At 38.6% G+C, this 22,859-nt stretch overlaps 1 protein-coding gene across 11 annotated transcripts in view; it reads left to right on the top strand.

The window, feature by feature from the left end:
* Window positions 1-22,859, top strand: part of DNM3 (dynamin 3) — a 171,836-nt gene that overhangs the window by 17,445 nt on the left and 131,532 nt on the right. For all 11 annotated transcript variants that reach the window (XR_008432222.1, XR_008432223.1, XM_053949823.1 and 8 more), the window contains exons 3-12: window positions 7,705-7,854; window positions 9,226-9,429; window positions 9,993-10,091; window positions 10,948-11,108; window positions 12,844-12,986; window positions 14,755-14,890; window positions 15,811-15,878; window positions 16,695-16,833; window positions 17,904-17,990; window positions 19,929-19,999. Coding sequence is in view for 9 of the 11 variants with exons in the window: in XM_053949823.1 (XP_053805798.1) it covers window positions 7,705-7,854; window positions 9,226-9,429; window positions 9,993-10,091; window positions 10,948-11,108; window positions 12,844-12,986; window positions 14,755-14,890; window positions 15,811-15,878; window positions 16,695-16,833; window positions 17,904-17,990; window positions 19,929-19,999 (1,258 nt within the window). In the remaining 2 variants the exon portion in view is untranslated. The remainder of the gene's footprint in view (window positions 1-7,704; window positions 7,855-9,225; window positions 9,430-9,992; window positions 10,092-10,947; window positions 11,109-12,843; window positions 12,987-14,754; window positions 14,891-15,810; window positions 15,879-16,694; window positions 16,834-17,903; window positions 17,991-19,928; window positions 20,000-22,859) is intronic.

The raw sequence follows: 22,859 nt of genomic DNA, 5'->3' as shown, positions 1-22,859 counted from the left end.
GGAGAGTCTTCATCTGACTTTTCCAGCACCATGCAAAAGCAGAAGAAAGAAAAGCTTTGAGCTTTGTGTTGGCAATCCTTTCAAAAAGACTGGACTGAGGGGACCTGTCAGTAAGTGAGCACTTACATCTGATCTCAAGTGGTTGAATACATATTCATTGCCACCCATCCTAAACCTACCCTGACTGCTCTGTGTTGACCTCTTTTATAAAATCACCACTGTCCCTTGGTTTAGGGTTTTTCTCTATCTGATTTTCCTCATTACTTATGTTCCCAAAGTATTACTGCCTTTAGGTAGGCCTCTAGGTTTCATGCTGAAAATTAGTTCTTCATTATAGCTTAAACAACACAACAAAAACCTTTAAAAATTCAGGAGAACTGAGCTTCAGCTTAATTTTGCCTTTCCTGGATGTCAAGGTGTATTTCTCCCTTTGGGAAATGCTCTGTAGTTCTTGTTTGGGATTAAATGCCAAGACCTTTAAAACGCAGCTTTAATTATGTTGTTACTTTCTTTAAACTTTGTTCCACTGTTGTTGTTTTTGATGGTGAAATTCCAAGTAACTTTATCTTTTAAGTCACCTTTATCTTTATGAACTAATTTTAAGAAAAGAAAATAAAGAAAACTGCTTAGAGAAGCACAGTGTTCTTTTACAGGAAGCAGATGCTGGGCTGATTTCTATGAAGCCCATAATTATCCAAAATGTTACAGAATAATTAGAGGGCTGTATCAGCTTCTTGTTGCTGTAGTAAACAAAACTAATTTTTAATCCTAGGATTTTTCTTGACTCTTAGAAGTAACTGTTCTTAATCTTGGAGTATTCCTTGGGAGAGAAGGGCCACTTTCTATGCAGGCATGCACAGATGACTACAAGATACTTCAGCAACATTTTGGAAGTGGCTGAGAATAGTTTTGGAATGTGAATTTGATTGACAAAGGAGGTTAAAGCTTCATTTGAGTCACTGCACTAAGAGATGAAAATTAGCAGAGGAGGCATTTGGGCACATCAAAGTAAGAGAAAGCTTTGCCCATCCATTATTAGGGTCAGGCATGGCATGGAAGGGTGCAGCAGGAATTGCTTGGGAGGGGTTACCAGAGGTCTTCCAGCATCCGAGAGATCTGACACATCTGGGTAAAGAGCTGTTACCCCTTCAGGGGTAACATTCAGCAATTTAATAGTAAGAGATGCATCTCATGAGAGATGTGGAGTATATATGTAGTTTTTTTTAGAATTTTGTTTACCTATTTTAAAAGTTCTGTGTAGTTTGTACAAAGCTATTTCTCAGTGACCTGGTGGCCTCCTTTAGTCACAGACATGTTTTGGTGGTACCAGTACAATTCCTAAATGGCTTTATGGCATTTGCGCTCCACATTGATACAAATTTGTACTCTGCTGAAATACTGAAGGCAAATACAAAGTTTTTAATTAAATATTGCAAGTAACAAGTCAGTCTTTAATAGTTTTGAGTATTTTTCTCTGAGTTTGATAATGTGAGAAATGGTGTGTCTTTAAGATGCAAGTGTTGGTGCACAGATGACCTGGATGAGAGTTTCGAGTGTGCTTGTGAGCTGGTGGGTTTTTGTTCCTTTGAGTTGGTGTTCCTTGATTTTTACATTAAAACTTATTTCTTCAACATTCTAAGTTTTCGTTTCACAACTTTAAGTATAGTTCTTACCTTGGTGGTTTTTTGATCTAATACAGCAGTAAGATTAAATAGTTTTTGTTGGAGTAAATTGATGTTTTAAGTGCTGCTGCTGAGTAAGCTTTAGAAGGTAACGACTTGTAATTTCTGAGATCTTGAGAGATGGGTTGGTGTTTTTATTAGTTTTTTGTTTGTTTTTAATTTTGGGTTTTGTTTGTGGTTTATTTTTTTCTTTCTGCAGCCACATATTCTGTATAACCTTAGGCAATCTGTTCTTCTTGCTGTGCTTTCTTCTGCCTCTGCAGGTGAGATAATGACTAGATTCTTAGAGATTAGGTAGTACATTGTTTTTGAACAGCAGTGCCAACAAAAAATATGTGAAGCCTTTGTAGTAGGTCTTTGTTAAAAATACATTGCCTGCTGTGTAAATCCTGGTATTTGTTATTTGCATCTGAAATATCCTGGCTCCAGGAGAGTTATTTTCCTTATTTTGATAACTGGTTTTGGAGCAATTTCAGATTTTCTTTTTGCTTCAGCAGATTAACAGATTTTGAAACTCTTTGCTGAGGTGGACATTTGTTAGAGAAATGAGTCATATTTGCAATACCCACATTTGTTTGAGTTGTGTTAATTAGAATACTAAGTGGAAATTAAATCATAAGGTTCAAAAGGCATTCTTTTTTTTTTCTGAAGTCTTGCAGATGCTCTTTTCTGTTGAGGTTGTAGAGCTTTAATCCAAATTTCCTGTATTGCAAGACTACTCCTCACACATAGCCATCTTCTGTTGCCATCTGGTGGCAAAAACAATCCTCTAACAGAAAAAGAAATAGAAAAAGAATTTAGACTAGTTATTGCAGCTAACACAAATGATCTCAGAGATTTCATCAGATGGCAGGCATTTGGAGGTCTTCAGGGACAAAAACTGGAAAAATGCCACAGTGCCAATAGTGGGAAAGAGAACGGGCACTTTACAGGGAGGAAAGGCAGACAGTGGCTGCCGTTTCCTGGATCCCACTCTCGTTCAGATCATGAACAGGGCTGCTGGAGAGATCAGTAAAACTACTGAGGTGTATACCCCAAATGCTAAAAAAGTGCCACCAGCAAGAGGAAAAGATGGCAATGATGGGTTGACCCCTTTTTGAGCTAAGGAAAGGCTCATCCCCCAAACAGTACTGACATCCTGGAAGAGAGACAGTGCTGCTGGTCTGGAAACCTGAATTTAAGCTTGTGTAAGGTCAGAGAGACTGCAGATGTTCCTTTGCACCTGCAAATCTCCCAGTTGTTGCTGTCTGTACTGGTGATCTGAGCTAATCCCAGTGACTGCTGAGGTCTGGCAGGATGGCCTGGAGGGCTCAGCCACTTGTCCCATCAGGACTCTCAAAATGGGATTTGAGCTTCACTCAAATTAATGGTACCCACAAAGACTTGGTTTTACAAGTGGGTTTGCCTGGAAACTTTTGATTCTTTGATCCCAGATTTGTGCTCAGTGGCATTAGGAAAGATGGAATCCCCTCATTAAGATTGAAAAATGGCTCTATATATGTCCATCTTCATAAAGATAATAAAGGAAAGTGACAGAAGAATCAGTCAAAGTTCACTTTTAGGTGAAAGAAATCTGTAAGTAGTTATTAACTAACAATCTCAAAGGCATTTGAGATGAACAGCAGCCAGCACAAACTCATCAAGGGAAATATCCCTGTCATATCAGTGCAATATTTTTTTTTTTTATTACAGGATAGTAGGCTTGTAAATTAAGGTGAGGTGGTATCTTACCTTGGCTACAGTAAAGGTTTTTAAATTATCTTACTTTTTTTAAAAATATCATAAGCAATCTTGGGAGACATGATTTAGCAAGGACTCCTGTGAGATGGATGCACAGCTGTGTACAGAGTGGAAGGGACACCCCTCCAGGTTTTACTGATAGGATAACAGAATAGAGTGTGTTTATTAAGTTGGTGTTTGGCAAATACAAGCAAGAATATGAAAGATACTGGTGGGCAGAATTGGAATTCAAATTGCTTGCAAAAGAAAAGAAATATCCCCAAAGTAAGAAGCAATTCAGCTGGGATATGTTTTTTTGTTGTACTGAAAGGCTGGTATTTGAGAAAAAGGTTGGCTTTCAGAAAAGGACCTGGTGCTCACAGTGAATATCTGACAGAGCATAACTCACTGATATCTGCTGTTGTGAAATACAGAAGTAAACATTGTACAAGATGCAGCACAGAAATGCAGTCTTAAAAGGCTCTGCTTTTCCTCAGTCCTGGGAAGGAGAGAGCTCTGCCTCTGTAAATTCAGGAAAAAAAATGCCTGGAGGAGGGCTTGGAACTACAGAAAGCATCATCCATAGGAAATGGTTGAAAGAACAGAGAGAAATTCCTTCTACAAACAAAAACTTTGAAGGTTGTGGAAGATTATTGCATCCAAAAGAATGCTTTTCCTCCTCTGGTACAAGTGTCTCCCCTTCTAATGAACCATTTCACTGGTTCCTAAGAGCATGACCTGCTATCTTGTAGTAGTTACTTTATCAGCTCTGCAGTGTTTTCCATGTTTAATGTCTTCTGCTATGATATTCTTGTAATTCTCTGCATTGCCAGGATTTTCTGGTTTGTCTTCAGGAAATACCAGGGTACTTCTATTTCTTATAGCCTTTCTGCTTGAAGATTAGCAGTGGAATAACTCAGTTTTGAGTATTCCATCTTCAGCTTGTTAGAAAAGCTACAGAAATAGCCAAGCAGTAGAGGGATTGTAGATTGGGTAGGACAAGGGCTTTTGATACTTCCTCTCTTTTCAAGGAAGCACCATTGAATGATTTGCTATGGTCCAGATTCACTTAACTGCATTTACTTTGTTCAGAAAAAGCTGTCCATCATCAAGAGGAGGTGAAGTACTTTGGCTAATGATATTTATTTGCATGTTTTTAAAACACCCTCTTGAAATCACTCTTCTGGAAGGAGGTCTGAGGCTTTGGGAGATGCTTTATTGAAGGCAAAAAGTGTTGTTGCTTCAGTGATATCTCCCCAAGGGGCAGATAGAAGGTGCAGTAATAGCGGATATTCCTCCTGCGCTGCCTATGTTTAAAATGTTTGCTACAGGCCTGCAATTTAATGAACCACCTTTTGGAACACTTTCAATCCCTTTTGAGTACTCTACAATGGATACTGCCACCAACTTGGAGCAACTCTGCTTGAAATCAGTTTGGGAGCAGTTCTGAATCCAGGTCTCTGATCTTGGTGAATTCCTGACCTCTAGTAACAGATTATTCTGTATGGAGTAAAATCTTTGGGCTCTGTAAGCTCTTGGGCTCAGCCTGATGTGGATCATCCCTTATGTACTCCTAAGGGCTGATTCTTGTCACTTGGCTCTCTTTAGCTTAGAGACAAATTTATGAAATATCTCAAGTGTTTATATAATTTAAATAGTTTGAGAACAGCAATAGCTGTTTAGTGCTCATAACAATATATCATTGTGCTAGATTAAATCATAAAGGCATACAGAGATATAACTTACAGGAAAAATAAGGAGCATTTAAAAAATATGTGATCCCCTATCACTCGTTTGTATGATTTGTCTAATTTAAAAAACTGAAGAGATAATTAATCACTTGTGGATGCACTGAAGGAACTATGCTATGGTAGCCTTTTATTTTTACATTTTCCAAGGTGCTTTTAATGAGTCTGGGGGGGAAAAAAAGAGTTATTTTACATGCAAGGACTGCTTTTAATTTTGTATCTAATTGTTCTTTCTCTTAATGTAACTTCAGTTTTATACAAAGAATACATGTCTGAAAGCTAGATGTCAGGCAGGATCACTTTTTTTTGTCTAGCTTTGTGTCCATTCCCACAAAAACATAAATAAAACATTTTCCCAGTGTTCTTCTGTGCATGAAAGCTGGAAAGTGAAGATTGCATTAAAGCATGTGCTTCTCCAGCGTGGCTGAAGGCATCAGTGCCAAGGACAGGCTGAGGGCTGAAAGGAGCAGAACAAAGCTCTGCTTGTCCCTTGGAATTCTTATTCTGTAGGCTGTGTGTGGCACCACAGGTTAGGAACCACCGTGGAGTTTATTCCTTCAGCCCTGCTGGCACCACAGATGGCACCAGGAGCAAGGAGTTTTGATAAACATGAACCCAGCTAAAAAGTAGCAAACATTTTTATTTGGATTGCTTTGAAGCCTTGTCAGATATTGAATTTATTACTGAGTGTGAAGTGGGAAAAAGAGAAAAAGCTTCCTTGGCTACTGAGTCAACTGATTACAGCTGCGCACCAACTATTAATTAATGGATTTAGAAATAATTTCATCAGAGAAAATCTGATGATCCACTGGGGAAGAAAAATAACTAAGAAGAATATGTCTGGTTTATGCCAGGAGCTGTGCATGAAGAAGTGGGATAAAATATGAACCACTTGAAAGCTCTTTTTTTCATTAGGTATCTATTTGCCAACCTTGAGATGCCAAATTTTACAAATGTAAATTCTCAACTGAGATCTTTTATTTTGTGCACCGTGTTTTCTTTTTGAAATATTTGAATATTCCCTGGGTTTTTCTTAATAAACAGTGGACAATGGAACAAAACTCTCATTCATTGTCATTTTGCTGCTGGAGCTGAAAAAAAGGATATAAAATAAGGTGCATTTTTGTTAGGTGCTCTCTTATTTTTTAAAAAAAACAATGTATTTTTGTCTGAACAAGGGTGAGTTTCCCTGTTCCTCACACACTGAATCCAGAGGGATTATGGTATTGTAGCACAGACAGGTGGGTATTTGATGTTTTCCCCTCCACTCTGTCCTTCTTTTCTGTCAGTTTGATTTAACTATTTACTGTAGTTTTGACTATTTATTATTTTTTTTTTAACAGCTCTGTCAGTAATAGTAACAAAGTGACTTCTGGGAAACAGGCTTCAGTACTGACACATAAGGTCCTCTTTAATCCAAATTCTCACATTTGGTGTTCTCAGCTGCAGTTCTTTGAGTACCAAGCAAGCTCTTTGCACTGGGTGTCTGGGCTTGTTACCAAGTAACATTTTTCTGGGGAAGAAACTTCTGCAGGGAGCTTTGGGATCCGCCTCGACTGCAGGATGAAATGAACTGAACGTGCATGAGGCTTTTCAGCCTTTCCCCAGTCCTGCAGCTCCAGCCTGCTGGGGACAGGATGTGAGCTGGTGTCTGGAATTACTGTTTATGTCATCATTTCTGCTGGCAGCCTCGCTATGTAGATAACTTTTGTGTTCTGCTTTGAAGGAAGAAACTCTGGTCTTAAAATCCTGGGATGAGCTTTTGGTTATGTAGGCAACCAAAAGGTTGCAGTAATTAGTATCAGCATTTGGATTCAAAAGTCAAAACAGGGACTTAGTGTCAGCTTTGGGTTTAACAAATTATCTGTCTCTGATTCCTGGTCAATGCTCTTCTAAGGTAAAACAGCAACGTGTATGAAATTAAAGGCTTGGGAATTATTTGTGTTCTCCCACTTCAGCAAAATCACAGCTATTTCTATAGACGCTTTTGCAAACTTGTAAACATGACTCATATTTAGACTACAGGACACTTTTAGGAAATGAGAAGGTGTGTTAAAAACATTAGTGTTTTTAAGTGATCTTATTTTCATTTTGAATTTGTAAAAATTTCAGAATTCCTTAACTAAATTAATGTGTAACATGGGATGTAAGTTTTTGAAGCAAATGCTAAAAATCTTTCCTGGTACAGAATTTGAATTAATTTTACATTTAGAATATGTTAGAGGCAAATGAGATCAGATGAAAACTCAGAATCTCATTCTTAATCTATTCCCTATTCCATTCCTGTAAATGGCATCTACTTGAAATATTCAATTGTTCCAGAAGATGATGTGCTAAAGATAGGAGCAGTAAATCATATCCAGTCAACTTGACTTTTAACTGAGCCTTTCTTGTTGAGGGCTGGTTTTCATATGTGTAGTCAGAATAATGCTTTTCTGATAGCCATGATGGCAAATTTTTGTGCCCACACATCTGAAGAACACTGGGGGCTTGAAAGTGGGTGTCCAAGTCAATGAACCTGTGAAATGCAGAATTGTTGTTGGTATTCTTGACAGAGTATGCGGAATTTCTACACTGCAAAGGGAAGAAATTTACTGATTTTGATGAAGTTCGTCAGGAAATTGAAGTAGAAACAGATAGAGTAACAGGAATGAACAAAGGCATTTCTTCGGTTCCTATTAATTTAAGAATATATTCTCCACATGGTAGGTAAAATCATTGTACTTTACATTTATGTCATATAAACATATTATGTAGCTCTGTCTGTGTAGCCATCACCTTTTGTATCTGTTCTTATTGCCTGATCTGGGCTGGAAAAGTTTTGAGGCTGAGTTAGGAAAGACCAGTGATGGGACATAGTAACAAAACTTCTTTTTGGCACTCTCCAGAGGAATTCCCTGATCTAGAAAGTCTCTGTGTCTCCCTGCCTTACTGAAAATTTACTGTTTGCTGTCACTGAAGATATAACCATACAATAATAGTGTTTGAAGTTGCTTATTGGTGAAGACCCCCTGTATATATCAAAGTTGGTTCCTCTGGTTTCCATCTGCCCAGCTTAATGAAGACAATCTAGAGAAAATGTTTTCCATTGAATTTGTCTTTGATATAGGACAAAAGTGTTGTGTTTGACTGAAGCACGTGATTTTTCTAGCTGCAGAAAAGCTCTACTAAATCCCCTGCCTCAAAGCTTGTTTGCTGAACATGCTGACTCCAGGAGAAAGTGAAAATTTCCTACCTATTGCTCTTGCTTTGTTTTACTAGGATCAATCTTTTAGTTCAGCCACAGTTGTCTATATTAACCATGCCCCAATTACACTTTTGGTATTTCCTTCCTAGGAATGACATTTTTCTCATTTGTCTGAAGGATGCCCTGTTACCCCAGTAGCAGGATGCTTACCCCAAGCCAGGATGCCTCTAGTTGGCCCTGTGGCCTTTACTAGGGAAATCATACCAGAGCAAACCAGGTTTTCTTAATAGATTATTTTTTTCATCTTTCTGACTTTTCTGAAGATGTTACAGATTAAAAAAAAAAACAACAAAAAAACCCCAAACCAACAACATATCCCCAAGCCCTTTAACAACAGTTTTGCTATATAAGTTAGGGTAGCTATTGATTGTTTTTTTGAGAATTTCTTAATTAGAGTTGAAAACATGGTCAGAGAAACAATATATTTAAAAAAAAATCCAAACAACTGTTTTGGTTTATTCGGAGGATGCAATGAGAGTGGTCTGTTGCCTGTCCTCCTGTTGTTGGACAAAGCTCAGAAAGCCATGTTAATTTGTCTTAGAGCTCTCAAGGATATTTGGTATAAGTATCATTTTATACCAGTTGCAGTATTTAAAATATTAAATAGTACTAATAAATCCAGAGATGTAAGATCAACAGGGAAACAAGTCTTTGCAGATTGTCAGGCATTTTGTTTGAACTGTTGACAACTGTTGACATATTTATCTGCCTGTAAAGGTAGTTCTGTGGAGTTTTATGTGACCAAAACTTGTCTGCAGCCATAGATGTGTAGAGCCCTTTGTCATGTGTGGCATGCTAACCAGTTTTATGATCCGTGTTGTCCACGTAGTCTTAAGCCTGACCCTTATCGATCTGCCGGGAATCACTAAAGTGCCAGTGGGGGATCAGCCTCCAGATATTGAGCAGCAGATCAGAGACATGATAATGCAGTTCATCTCTCGGGAGAATTGCCTGATCTTGGCTGTGACTCCAGCTAACACTGACCTGGCCAACTCAGATGCCCTGAAGCTGGCAAAGGAAGTGGACCCTCAGGGTAAGCAGGATTGAATATCACCACTTTTTGTTCTCAGGTGTAAGAACATAATTGAAAATAACAGATCAACTGTTGTGGGAGATTCTGTAATTTATAATATGTAATATAGATGTCTATTTACATTCTCATATGATCTTCAGCATCACAGTATAACTGTTTGTTAGCTCAGGGTTGTTGGGGTAATGTTGCTGTAAATGAAATTTAAAAATGTTGCCACTATCTCTTATAAGCAAGTGCAACAGTGCTTATCTATGAATTTTTGTAGTACTGGGCAAAATAGGGGATGGTGCTGATGGGATTTCTGGATACTTACATCATAAATTTTATACAGTCATATTGTAGGGATGCTGAGCCTTGTTAAGGAGTTTTGAGGAACACATTTCAGCACTGGCAATTATGTTCCCTTCTTTTCCAGACATATCATAATTTGAGTTGGAGCTGTTATTGTGTGATAGCTTTGAGAAGGGCACAAATATGTTTTAACATAATTGTAAGGTGTAATTGTTCTTCTGACTCAAAATGATTCTTGAATAACTTTTTCCTCCTGCTTCCACTCTGGTCAGGCCTTAGAACCATTGGTGTGATCACAAAATTGGATCTGATGGATGAAGGCACAGATGCAAGAGAAGTTCTAGAAAACAAACTCCTCCCTCTTCGTAGAGGTGAGAATGTTCAGTTGCCTTTATGCTTTGCAGTCAGAAAGTGGTTTGGATAAGGATGGTGTTTGGGAGTCCTGGAGATGAATCAAAGGTTATGCTGGACTTGATGTGTTCCTTGCTTTTGCAGTTATCTATTCAGCAAACATAAAGGTGGCTCTGCTAAAAATATCCCTTCTGGACCTGGAAAATCCTTGCTTCCTCTGTAATATGCAGTGTAATGCCAGCACATGGCATTAGCCAATATTTTTTTTTTCTCTGCCAGATTCCTTGTAACAAAAGAATGTTTTTTCTTTGTATATGACAGAAGCAAGCACCAGAGCTTGAGTAATCTCACTGTAAACCAGTTTTGATCCTTGTCAGAAATTTTCCATGTTCTGGCAGCTACTGCTACATTTGCTCAGTTATGTTAATAATATCAAGAATTTTGATTCTAGTTGTAATTTACTGATAAGTCTGCTGTCTCCTCCCACGGAACATGTTGGTCCAACAAATGAGAAGTTTTTTGTATTTTGTTAATGTCATCTCATTTATCTGTGTAGACCTATGTGCGCAATTCAATTTTATTTTGGATTTTTATTTGTTTATTTTTGAAGTGGTTTCTTTAGGCTTCACCAGAGTTTCAGATATTTCTCTATTTGAATTGGTGATGAGTGATTTAAAAGGAAGTCTATCTGTTATATGTAAACAGAATGAACAGTTTAGACAGTGCTAAGGTTACTATTCTACTTGTAAACATGATCCAAAATGCCTGAATTGGAAAGTTTTGTTTGAGCTGAGACAGTCTGGTTCTATTTAAGATGAATTCCATGGTTCAGGCAATAGCTGCATTGATTTACCCATTGGTTTTGCCTTGTTTTAGGTTATATTGGTGTTGTAAACAGAAGCCAGAAAGACATTGATGGGAAGAAGGACATAAAAGCAGCTCTTCTAGCAGAAAGGAAATTCTTTCTTTCCCACCCATCCTACAGGCACATGGCAGATCGGATGGGGACACCATATCTCCAGAAAGTTCTAAACCAGGTAAGACCTGATACCTTTGTGGTGAAAGGCAGCTTTGTAATGATGGGGCCATCCCAATTAAAAACTGTATTAAAATGAAGTTGATCTCTGAACCCCACTCATCCTGTTCTGCTTTCAGTGTTCTTAATTTGCACAAGGTAAAAACAAAGCTGTATATTTCATGTAGATACAAAAGCTTGCTGTGAGTTGTAGTTTCTGACTTTTACTGGCAGTTCTGCACTCCCCTGTTCATTAGAATACTGAATATGTACATCAAAATTAAGGTTTCCCTCTCTGGAAGTATCCCATCCTATTCCTCAATTGTTACATTTAACTTGTAAGTTGCCCAGTGTTTTTGGTATTCCTACAAGTCAAACTTGATACTGTTTTATCCAGGTCACTGTCAAATTGCAGATTTTCATCTGGAATAGACAAAGACCAGGTCAGCCTGGCTTTGTCCATTTTGGACAGCAGCTGGAAACAGCTGGAATGTTCCTGATTAAAGTAGAAAACTAAATGGCTGGTCTGCTTAATTTTTTGCTACAGTGACTTTGCAGCTGTATCTGCAAAGCCAGGCTATGAAATGCTCTGGGCTCCCTCAAAAAGACTACTAATGACATTTATTTGTGCCTCAGAGCCAAAGTCTTCATCAGGATGCAAGAACTTGCTTGTACCCTGTGTTTTTTCTCAAAACAAAAAATGTTTTGCTTTGTTTTACATCTTGTAAGTTTAATCCATATGTCTTAGTTTTCAGACTGAAACACAAGCTGCACATACCTTTCAAGTGTGTTGTCTGTCCTGAGTTGCGTTGCTTTATATGCTATTAACTTTTTAGAGAGCTGTTTTCAATATTTACCTACTTCAGTAGGAACTGTTGATCCTCTGTTGCTTTTACTGTATGTGCAGTGTTACATATGGGAAGATCTACATAAGTTCTGTCCTTAAGATATTGGGGACCTATTGTGGTTTCAGGTAATATTTCAGTTTCTTTGTATCCACAAGGTGGTGCTCCAGGGAAACGCCAGCTTTTGATTTTGTGCCTGTCAGTCTGCAGAGCAACTTTAAACTTGAGTCTATATATTTTGGGGTATGACAGTTTAAATGTATAGCTTGTCTGGTTGGGGCTGGGAGAGGGTTTGGGGCATAGTGGAAGAAGTCCAGTTTGCTTTTAATTAAAAAATATGTACAATACCTGAGAGATCGATGGCACAGGTAAGTCATGGACAGTGCTGTCATAACACACTGAAACATATATATATATAGATAGATATAGATATAGATATAGATATATGTATATATATATATATAGATATGTAAAAACATGCTGTGGGTGCTCAGAATATCTTTCCCATTTTGCCTTGTGGCTGTAGCATAAAGGAGTTGCTGTGCTGAACAAATATGTAGGGAATTGTGAAACCTTAAGAAAAGCAGCAAAAAGGGAGTGTGGCATCAGCACAGAGAGATGAGAGGTAATTTTAAATTACCCATGTAACATGTGTAACTTTTTCAGGTGTAACTAAACAGGTGCGTAGTAACAGGGCTCAGTGAGTGAGAGGATGAAGGCATTTTTTGAGCCTCCTTACAATGTGTGTGCACAAGGAGTATTTAAAAGTCTCCATTGCATCAGAGATCAAAAGGAACAGTGCTGGTAAACTAGCACAGGTCATGGCTGATATGGTTGGCAGTCAGAAGGAAATGGTTGTGCTCCTGCTTTCATCTTTTCAACAGTATAAGAAGACCTTTATTTGCTTTTTAGCAACTTACCAATCATATTCGGGATACCCTGCCAGCCTTCAGAAGCAAACTCCAGAGCCAGCTGCTTTCTATAGAACATGAAGTAGAGGTATACAAAAACTTCAGACCAGAAGATCCCACCAGAAAAACAAAAGCCCTGTTGCAGTGAGTCTTTTGTCTGCTTTTCACTTTGAATGGGTTTGTTTTGCCTTTTTGCCCCTTCCTTCGGATTGGTTTAAATTTAATCATTAGGATATTGTTCAAGATTCTTTACACAAGCTCCAAAGATTTCTGTGTTTGATGTTCCAGAACACTTTATTTATTCTACAATTTCAACAGAATTTTCCCTAAATTAATTTTAGTAATCCTAGAAAAGGGAGAAAGCAGAACAAGGAAAAGGCATGGAGATGTGCAGCAAAGATGATCAAAGGTAAAAAATTGCATTTGATTGTGTAGACATATTCTTCTGTCTGCCAAAAAGATGACCTCAAGCAAGGGAGAGACATTGTCTTGGAAGTCTGTAAGATGAGGAGGCTGGAAGAAGAATAAAGAATGCTTCTTTTTCTAGTATAAAAACTTGGCTGTCCAAAAGAACCTAGAGATGGCAAGATCAAAATTAATCAAAGATTAATTTTATATTTTGTGCACCTAAGACCCAGAGATCTTTGCTGCAGGAGTTGTCAGTAAAAGTTTGTGTGCTTTCAGAAAGCAGCAAGGCAAATTCTTGGGGATTATCATCATCAGTTCTGAACTGATTCTTCACTGCTGAAGTCACGGTCTGGTTTGGGTCTCATCCACAAAATAAGTCTGTCTGATGAGACTTTGATACCAGCCATGGAACAGAGATGACTGTTCCTCTGACTTGGAATCAAGTGCAGGTGGAATTGCAGCCCTGTCTTGATTGTGGATTTAGCACCAGGGAGAAAGGACCATGCTGATGTTGTGGATTGAACACCAGTTAGCACCTGCTGCTTTGCTGCATCTGCTTCCTTCCTTGGCCTGTTTCCAGGGATGCTGGGTACTCAGTACTGCCTATCTTTTCACCTGAAAGAGCTGCCATTTTCACTCTCCCATTTTCTACAGTTGTAGCCCTCTGTGTTTATATGCAAATAAAATTTACCTCTTAGAGAGAAAGCATGTCAAGGAAGAAGGAGAAGTGTAAAATGTACCTAGCTCTTCTCTCTTATATGCCTGTTGTCACATTCCTGCTCTGACTGGTTTCAGAGCTTTTCAGCATTCTAATTTCTCTGGGATAGATGGTAATAGTACTGGATTGTGCTAATGTGAAGTTTGGGGCTGGATTCATTCTCTAATTAAAACTTTGGAATTCAGAGGTGAAAGTAATCAGCTGAACTAGAGAGCCTTTCTTGAGCCAGATGAAGACTCTGATTTACTCCTTATTTTGGTAACAACTGTGTCCAAAAGAGTAGACAGTTCCTCAGGACTTTACTCCAGGTGTTTTGGTTGCAAAAACAGAGCGATATCACCTTTGAATTTTCCATGACTGAGAGACTTCTCCTGTGGGTTTTTCTGAATGCTTCTGCTGCAGAAGTCAAAGCAGAGCCAAGTAAGCTGGAGCTTGTGGTACTGACACATCACCATGTTAGTACTGGACCTTGGGCTTGCCTTTTGACATGGGGAAAAGAAGTTCCTTCCCAGTCTCCTCTGAATTTTGCAGCACTGGATTCACATCATGCTATTAGACTGTACTGCAAGACAGCAGGGATGCAGGAGGATGTGTAGGTAGGGATTCTATGGGTTGGCAACTTGGCTGAATCAGTTGTACAGATACTTTTGGCAATTGCTAAATATGTTTGAATAGGCAGTACTAGTTGCATAGTATTGAAATAAGAGTTGGTAGTTAATATGCTTAAATTGTTCTGGGTTTTGTTTGTTTTTGTTTTTTCCTTTCCTCCCCTCCTTTGCTGTTTAGGATGGTACAGCAGTTTTCAGTGGACTTTGAAAAAAGAATTGAAGGATCAGGAGATCAAGTTGATACGCTGGAGCTTTCAGGAGGTGCCAAAATCAATCGTATTTTCCATGAACGTTTTCCCTTTGAACTCGTGAAGGTATTTATCCATCTTGCTGATGTGCTTTATTTACGTATCCTGATGTTCATACTGACAGTAGTGTAGCCAAGCAAAGATCTGATTTAAAGAATATGCTTTTAACATGGAAGAAATTACATGAAGTTATAATTGAGACATTTGGCTTAATTTGGCTTAATTTCTAGGATTGGACACTGAGACATGCTAAGAATTCCAAAATACAAGAACTAGAATATAATTATAATCCTATTTCATACTATTTTCTGTGCTTTCCTCTTGTTTTATCACAAATGGCATCTTTCTTTGGTTAAATGGGGCAGGCAAGCAGTTATAGTTGGTAAATTTGATTTGTGTTCAAGTGGCTGGTATCTATTAAAACGAGAGTTGTGGAAAATAGCCCTTTAGGTCCCTTCCAACCCAAATCATTCTGTGATGGTTTGACTTAGGTAATGACCCTTTCATTTGAGACAACACTGACTTCTCTTCCAGCTAGCTGGCTTCCAAGAAACTTAAAGAAAAGCTTTGTAACTTCATAACTGGGACAACTCCTCTCTTAAATTTAGTTGAAAACTGTAGAATGGGAAGGGGAGGATAAACAGATCATAATCATGGAAATTGCACCACTTTCAGAAACCAGGCTTTAAAAAAAAATGTGGAGTCTTCCAAATTCTGTTTCTGGCTTACTCTGTCAACTCTTCAAAATCATTCCAGCTGTTGGTATATCTGGAATGGAAGAGTGTGTGATTTTCAACAATATTTAGTGCTGCCTGTAGCCTTAGTGGTAAAACATTTTAAAATACTTATGCATTGTTTGGTGTAATTAGAAATGACTATTTTAACGGCTGAACTTGCTTGTCTTATTGTTACAGAGGGAGAGGGGATATTTTGTGTTTTGTTGAAACCTTCCCCTAATGTGCTCTTGTGTGCTGCTCTTCCTCTAGATGGAATTCAACGAGAAGGAACTGAGGAGAGAGATAAGTTATGCCATCAAGAACATACATGGGATCAGGCAAGTGCTCCAATGTTTTCCTGCCTGGTCACATGATACAGGTGGACTAGCTTCCCAAAGCATTGCTTACAAGCTTTGTTGCTCTCAGAGTTTTGGGAAATGTTTCTAGTGTTACTTGATCGGTAAATTCTCAGATGGTTGACGCTGGTAGCCATAGTGCAATATTTGAACTTTCCTTGCCTGATTGCTGGAGAGGTCTTGATTTATCATAGTGAACTAATAGTTTTGGGTGTGCTTTTATAGTTTTGTTTTTTTTTTTTTTTATATAATTTATCTACCAAGGCAGACCTTGGAGAAGAGTGCTTGAAAAAGAAGCAAGGTTCATTTGTTTAGAACTGGGTCTGTGGGGTAGCCGTTTATAGATTCATTTACTCTGCAGTAACCAACTGTGAAATTCTCCACATCAGACTCTAAGTAACAAAACCTCATTTTCTGGTGTGAGTGAAAAGTGCAGCCATAGGATTCTTATGGATTTGCTGTGCAAGGGATTGTGCATGGAGTGCTTGCAGCTGCCACTCGTCCCTAAGGTTTGATGCACTGCTCCTGAGGCATTTCTGCATTATAGCCGTACTTCTTAGAGTTCTTGCAGTCCTCTTGAAGGAGTTTCATCTTTCAAGCATGTGTCTACTTATATTGTTATATTCTGAGTATATTTTTACTCAGAATGACACTTCCTTTGAGAAAAGCAAATTTAGTCCTGTGGAAGTCTGTTTGTGTAGGGAAGCTCTGAAAGTGAAGATTTGAGTAATTTAGTAAAAAAAAACTTCCTTGTCTGATGTTTTTATTACTGTCTTACATATTCTTTTATGTCCACAGAACAGGTTTGTTCACTCCAGATATGGCGTTTGAAGCCATTGTTAAAAAACAGATAGTTAAGCTGAAAGGACCTTGCTTAAAAAGTGTGGATCTGGTGATGCAAGAGTTAATCAACACTGTCAAGAAATGCACTAAAAAGGTAGCTTGCACATAGATCTGGTAATGTAAGTAAAATGTAAGTAATGTAAGTAAAATGTAATGGCATAGTACATAACATAAAGCCTGTCTTGCATTTTATGGTGTTATAAGAGATTTCTGATTCAGTCACTTGTCAGACAGAGTAGGTCTTCCTCAGGTAATTAATTAATACTTTTGCAAAATGCTCAGAATAACATAATGATGGAAAAGTTCATTTTTTTTTTTGATTCCTTTGTTTTTATTCTTATGGTGAGAGGTGTTTTTGAGTCAAGAGATGCCTCCTTAAAACTATGTTTTCACTTCTTAGCTGACTGGCTGCTTTTGCAGTCTCACCTGTCCATCTGCTTGTCCCACCATCCTCCCAGTGCAGGGTACCCCATAATAGTAAGTACAGGAGTGATTCTGGGATGTGAGCACAGGTATGATGAGGTTGTTGAGAAATATCCTCTTGCATTTTGTTTCTGAAAAAAACCCAAATTTTTCTATGTCAGTGAGCAAGTAAAAGGAGATACTTCTTAAAACCAGAAAGACAAAGAACAAAGAGAAGCAGATTCTCTGGTATATTTTCAGCAGAGTTTCCTTTTTTTTTTCACTTTTATCAAAAGGTCTGGAAGACCTATCACTTGAATTAACTGTGCAGATGCTCTTCCCAGTGGTATTAGCCAAATTTACCACTGTATCTTGCTTTTTTCAGTATTGTTATGTAGAGCTGTTGCCACAAGGTGGAGCCTTTAAAAAAACAATACATTTGGAAATCATTTAGCGCACCACTCTGGAATTAGGCCCAGTAGAAGAGAGAGAAACCTCACCCCAGATAGACTGTGTTTCATATGTCCAAAGTGTCTGTTCCTCAGTGTTCCCTGGAGGAAAAGAATAGCAACAATCCAAGGGTTTAGGTCTCTCCAGTCTCTGAACAACAGCAAGTAAGGCTTGCTTTGCAGTGTGCTTAACTTCTAGTCCCAAGCATTTATAATAGTTGCTTTCTTCCAAAGAGGAAAGCTGGAGGCTCCCTGTTTGTATTCCACTGAAGCTCCTCTGCAGGTGTAAATTTCTATTAATTTTCTGTTTCAGTTGGCAACATATCCAAGGTTATGTGAGGAAACAGAAAGAATTGTTGCTGGCTACATTCGTGAAAGAGAAGAGAAGACCAAGGATCAGGTGAGAATAAATAGGAGATGTGACAGTTTGGTGAAGTGTGTGAGGGAGGATAGTTCTTACATCCAAAGTGCAGTAGGACAGTGAAAGATTTTATATTTTTTTAATAGGCTGCACATTTTAGAGAGAAAGAAAAATTGTTTCTTTACCACTGAGCTTTAACAGAGACTAGAATTGTTACAGAAAGGCTAAGTAGTGTTGGCTTGTTCCTGTGCCAGTGTGCCCACTTGTTAACTGGGCCACTAGAGCTGTTTGTGGGAAATCAATATTGATTAAACAAATGCACACAGGAATAGCTACTTTGTTTGCAGGTGTTTTTAACATACCCATCCCATGCACCCACCCCTCACCCTAATTACAGTGAGGCTCACAAACAATTGTATGGGGACTCATGAGGGACTGGCAAGATTTCCTTCAAGTTTGAAAAAAGCTAAAAAACAAATAAAAATTCAGAGAAATTTGGTTAAAGCATTCATCACTGAGCCAAACATTCCAAATCCAGGAAACTGCAAATCTGAGATTACATGTGAGAAAAACCAGTGGAAGAGAAATCGGGAATTATTGTCTGGAGGGTGCAGAGTGTGACAACAGAAATATGTGGGGAAGAAGAGCTCAGCAGAGCTCCTAAGCTGTTCTGGACTTCTGGCTCTCTAGTCCTATCCCTGTGCAAGTTAGGGAGTTGTGCAGCACATCCTGCTTCTTTAATCTGTGCTGCAAATGTAGTCATAAAAATAATTAAACAAAAAAAAAAAAAAAGTTAACTGGGCTTGTACTTGTAGGGAATTCTAGTCAGAACACTCAAAATTTTGGAGAAATTATCTCAAAGTTTTGGAGAAAATATAAGTTGTTTAAAATAATTGAGTTTTATTTTCCTGTTCTTCATTGTATGCACATACCTGACTATTTCTCAGAATAAAGAACAAAATATGAGCTTTTTATAAATGCTAAAAATTGACCAAATACGTTATTGTCACATTTACATCATTATTTATGTTAGTAGTTATGCTTAATAAATCAAAACATTAGTGAGAATGTTTTCAGAGGTAAGAGATGGAGCAAAAACATAGTGGGGATTTGAGTCTAAGTGAGGCTCTAATATCTTCTGGAAATCATGAAGAATTTGGGAGTGATGCTGTATTTGAGGAGCTGTGCAGAAATAAGGTTGAAGAGATGAAATGCCACCATTTGGTAACAACAGATTCATTCCTTGTTCTCTCTGATAAATGGGGTGAAGTGCAGTCTCATGCATATTCCAGAGCCTCTTGGAGGGTGGGAGGGAATTTTTTGCTGATTATCTTAGCAAGTTCTTTGCTGAGTTAGATTGTCAAGGTTGAATCAAATTCTCTGTGGGCTGCTGAAAGACTGACAAGTGATAAGTACACAAATCATTGTGTTATTTTGTTGATGGCCCATCTCTCAATCCAGATGTGCACATCAGATAGGCTGGACTGGATGTTTTCTGGGCCAGGACTTGATTACTTATCACTTCTTTGTGTGGTACATAAAGAAAGTGTACATACCTGGATTTTAGGTTTGAGGTTTAGGTTCCTTGCTGACTTGGCTGGAATGCTCCAGATAGACAGAATTTGCTTAACTTGCAAAATGCAGAGCTGGAATCTGTTATATAATTATTAAAATTCTCTCTGCCTGTGTATGATTGATCTTAATGGAATGGACAAGGGCCAAGAAGGTGAAAAATGAGGTCTGTTAGGAAAAAAAGTAGGAAGAGGGAATAGGACTTCTGTAGTCTAACTTCTTAAACAAGCACAGAAACAGAAGCGGTGGAATTTAGAAAATATTGCTTTTGGCTTGAAAAATTATGAAAACAATATTCCTTAATGCAGAGAACTTAAGAGTTCTGTTTCTTTTCCTCCTTCCTTTTCTTCAATCTCTCTCTTCCACCTTACCCATCCTATTTTGCTCTCCTGTCTCCCATAATAGATGCTGCTGCTCATTGATATCCAGGTTTCCTATATCAATACCAACCATGAAGACTTCATTGGCTTTGCAAAGTAAGTACATGGAAAATCTGTTATAAAGACACTGCAAGGCTTTTTTGTTTATTTGCTTGGCATTTTTTTATTATGTTCAGATCACAAGTCCTGTAGTATGACAGTGAAGATCCAGGCTGCAGAGTCCCAAACATGCAGGACCATGCTCTTTCTTAATAGCCACAATGTTGAAGTCTCTCCTAGTTGCAGGGGAGTCTTCACCCAGTTCACAAGCCTGGTTTCACTGAAGCTGGAGCTTATGTCTTAGTCTGGAGTCACACGCATTTCAGGACACAGAAATGGATATTGGTGGTCTTTCCACATTGTTATTAATGCATACTTTAGGAGCTGTGATTCAGTGTGAAACAGTTTTGCTCAGAATAATGGCTGTCACTGAATTAGAAGTGTGCCTGCTGTTTGGCTGCAGAGAATAATAGTAGCAGAATGCCCTGCAGGGCTTGGTTTGACGTTCTCCTCACTTAATTGAAAAGGCTGTGAGAATATTTTCCAGAATGTTCTCCCTCAGTTTCCAGCAATTTGTGCCTCAGGGACTTCATACCAACATTTTGACACTAGTAAAAATATCGAAGATGTCTTCACTCTTTGAAGAATAAATGTTCCTTCATGCCATATTTGCCATAACAGTGATTGGAATCCCAACAGGTTTTGGCTGTGTGAGATGCTGGCAACAAATTTTGGCACCACAGTACGTATTTGAGTGTGGCCAGTTCTAGTTAGCACAGTGAAGGAAGGTGCACATCTTTGGCAGTGTGTCTTGAAGGTTTAAAATGTGGAGTTCAGTAAGCTGAGAGGGAGAAGGCAAAGCCAGGCACTGTTTGTGTGTTTGGTTTGAGCAATTTTCTCTAGAATTGTTTGCAGGTCCTAGATATCGTTATCAGCTCTCTTGACAAATAACAGGATGTTGTAGGAATGGTGGCTGGCCTTCTAGAGGTCAAGATAACAACCTGCCTGCTATTTACTACTCTTCATCCTTTTCTGACAGGAAAAAGGCTGCTAAAAACACTCCATGTATATTCATGGTGTGTGTTGTGACCTTGGGAAGTCACATAGTCCCACCTCCTGCTCAGAGGAGGGTCCATGCTGCGTTCAGACCAGGCTACTCAGGATTTTGTCCAATCAGATCTGGAGAATTCCCTAAATTGGAGATTATCCAGCCTTTCTATGCTAGGCTGTTCCAATGCTTGCCTCACCTCAGTATGAAAAGACTTTTCCTTGTGTCAAGTTGGAACGTTCCATATTTTATAGTACTGGATTCTGGAGTTCCAGGTGTATCTGTAGCTATTTCATTTTGTTTCTCCTGTGGAAAAATTCCCCTCATGGGTGCTGCTCCTGCAGCCTCCATGGTCCTTGCTGCTGTGCCTTTACAATTCCCAAGTTAACTTTCTTGGGAAAGCTGCTGCCTCTTTTGCCAGCTGAGATCTGGAAATCCCCAAGTGCTGTGTATGGGACATAAGCAGATAACAAGTGACTCTTGGCTTAAGTTCACTGGTAAGTTTAAGCAAGGGTTTCTCTAGGTTGGAACAGATGGGAAGGAAAGTAGCCTTGTTGACTTCTGCTCAACTAAAAGAGAAAATTTGGATAGCAAAGAAGAATTTAAAATATATTCACTAATGAGACAAACAGGAGAAAATACTAATTAGATACTATAAGTGTATTATTGTTACAGCAGTTATGTTAGAACTGGAAAATGAACTAAGTTGGGTAGCACAGGGATTTCTGCAGTATCCAGACATCCTGGACTACAGATTCCCTTGATTCTCTGGTGTTTCCTTTCCTCTGCTGAGCCTTCTAGCCCCTCGTTTCATGCAGCTGCAGTAACCGTGAACCTTGGTCATAAGAGTGAGAGCACAAGATATTACAAACTACTCTGCAGCACTGCAGGACCTGAGGCAGGTATAGTGCAATGTGAATTGTCTTGAGAGGGATTTAACAAGGCCAGTATTTGGAACAAATTTGCATAGTTATAAAATGGCAAAATCTTAGAATATTAATGTTTGTCTTGTTTGGCAGAACAAATGGCAAATTCTGGGCTTGGGTTTGTTTCCAGTTGGTATAGCTCAGAACAGCTACATGCTTCAATCTACGTAAAGAGTAATTTGTATTTAGAACATGAAATAGAGGACCAATTGCTGGGCTATTTCTAAAAGGCATGGGTTTCTTAGTATGACGTTAATGGAATAATTAGCGTTTCTGAGTTGATAAAATTAAGAAAAAGAGAAAACTTAGATGATGCACCAGGGACATGCAGTGTTGTTTGGTCAAAAGGATCAGGATTATCAAGCTAAACACAGTGAGTAGGCACAAGGAATAAATATCCTTGGGGATCTTCTCCCAGAGAGCATGTGGACTGCTGGTTTGATAGTGTGGTCCAAAGGGCAGGATCGGAATTTGGACAAGGGTTGAGTTGGGTGCTTCATCAATTCTTTGGAGCAAGAGCTGTGCACCAAACAGCAGGATTGGCCACACGCTCTGATCCAAGCACACCTCTGCCTTTCTCTGTCAGAACAGCCTTTGTAGCCATTGGCATATGGATGCTTCTGTCTTCAGTGAATCAATGCCTGGTGAAATGGTATAATCTAATCCAAACAAAACTTCCTGTCACCAGTGAAGTGTTGGTGGCTGAGTAGCCAAAGCCTGCTCTTGGAGCACTTTTCTTCTTCTTTCCAGCAATATTTTAATTCTGTGCCTAACACAAACCGCCACATAATGCAAATGCTTTTAGAATTAATGGCAACTTGTTTGGTTTTGAGTCAAGAGTATGTTTTGTTTCAGGAGTTGGGATTACCAAAGTTCAAGAATTGAGCAAAATATTTTAAATATGGTTTATGGTTTAGTTTCAAATGTGCTCTATTCTTACAAG

This window comes from Vidua chalybeata, chromosome 9 (assembly GCF_026979565.1).
Source record: "Vidua chalybeata isolate OUT-0048 chromosome 9, bVidCha1 merged haplotype, whole genome shotgun sequence".
NCBI classification, from domain to species: Eukaryota; Metazoa; Chordata; class Aves; order Passeriformes; family Viduidae; genus Vidua; species Vidua chalybeata.
This window is presented reverse-complemented; position numbering and strand designations above follow the sequence as displayed.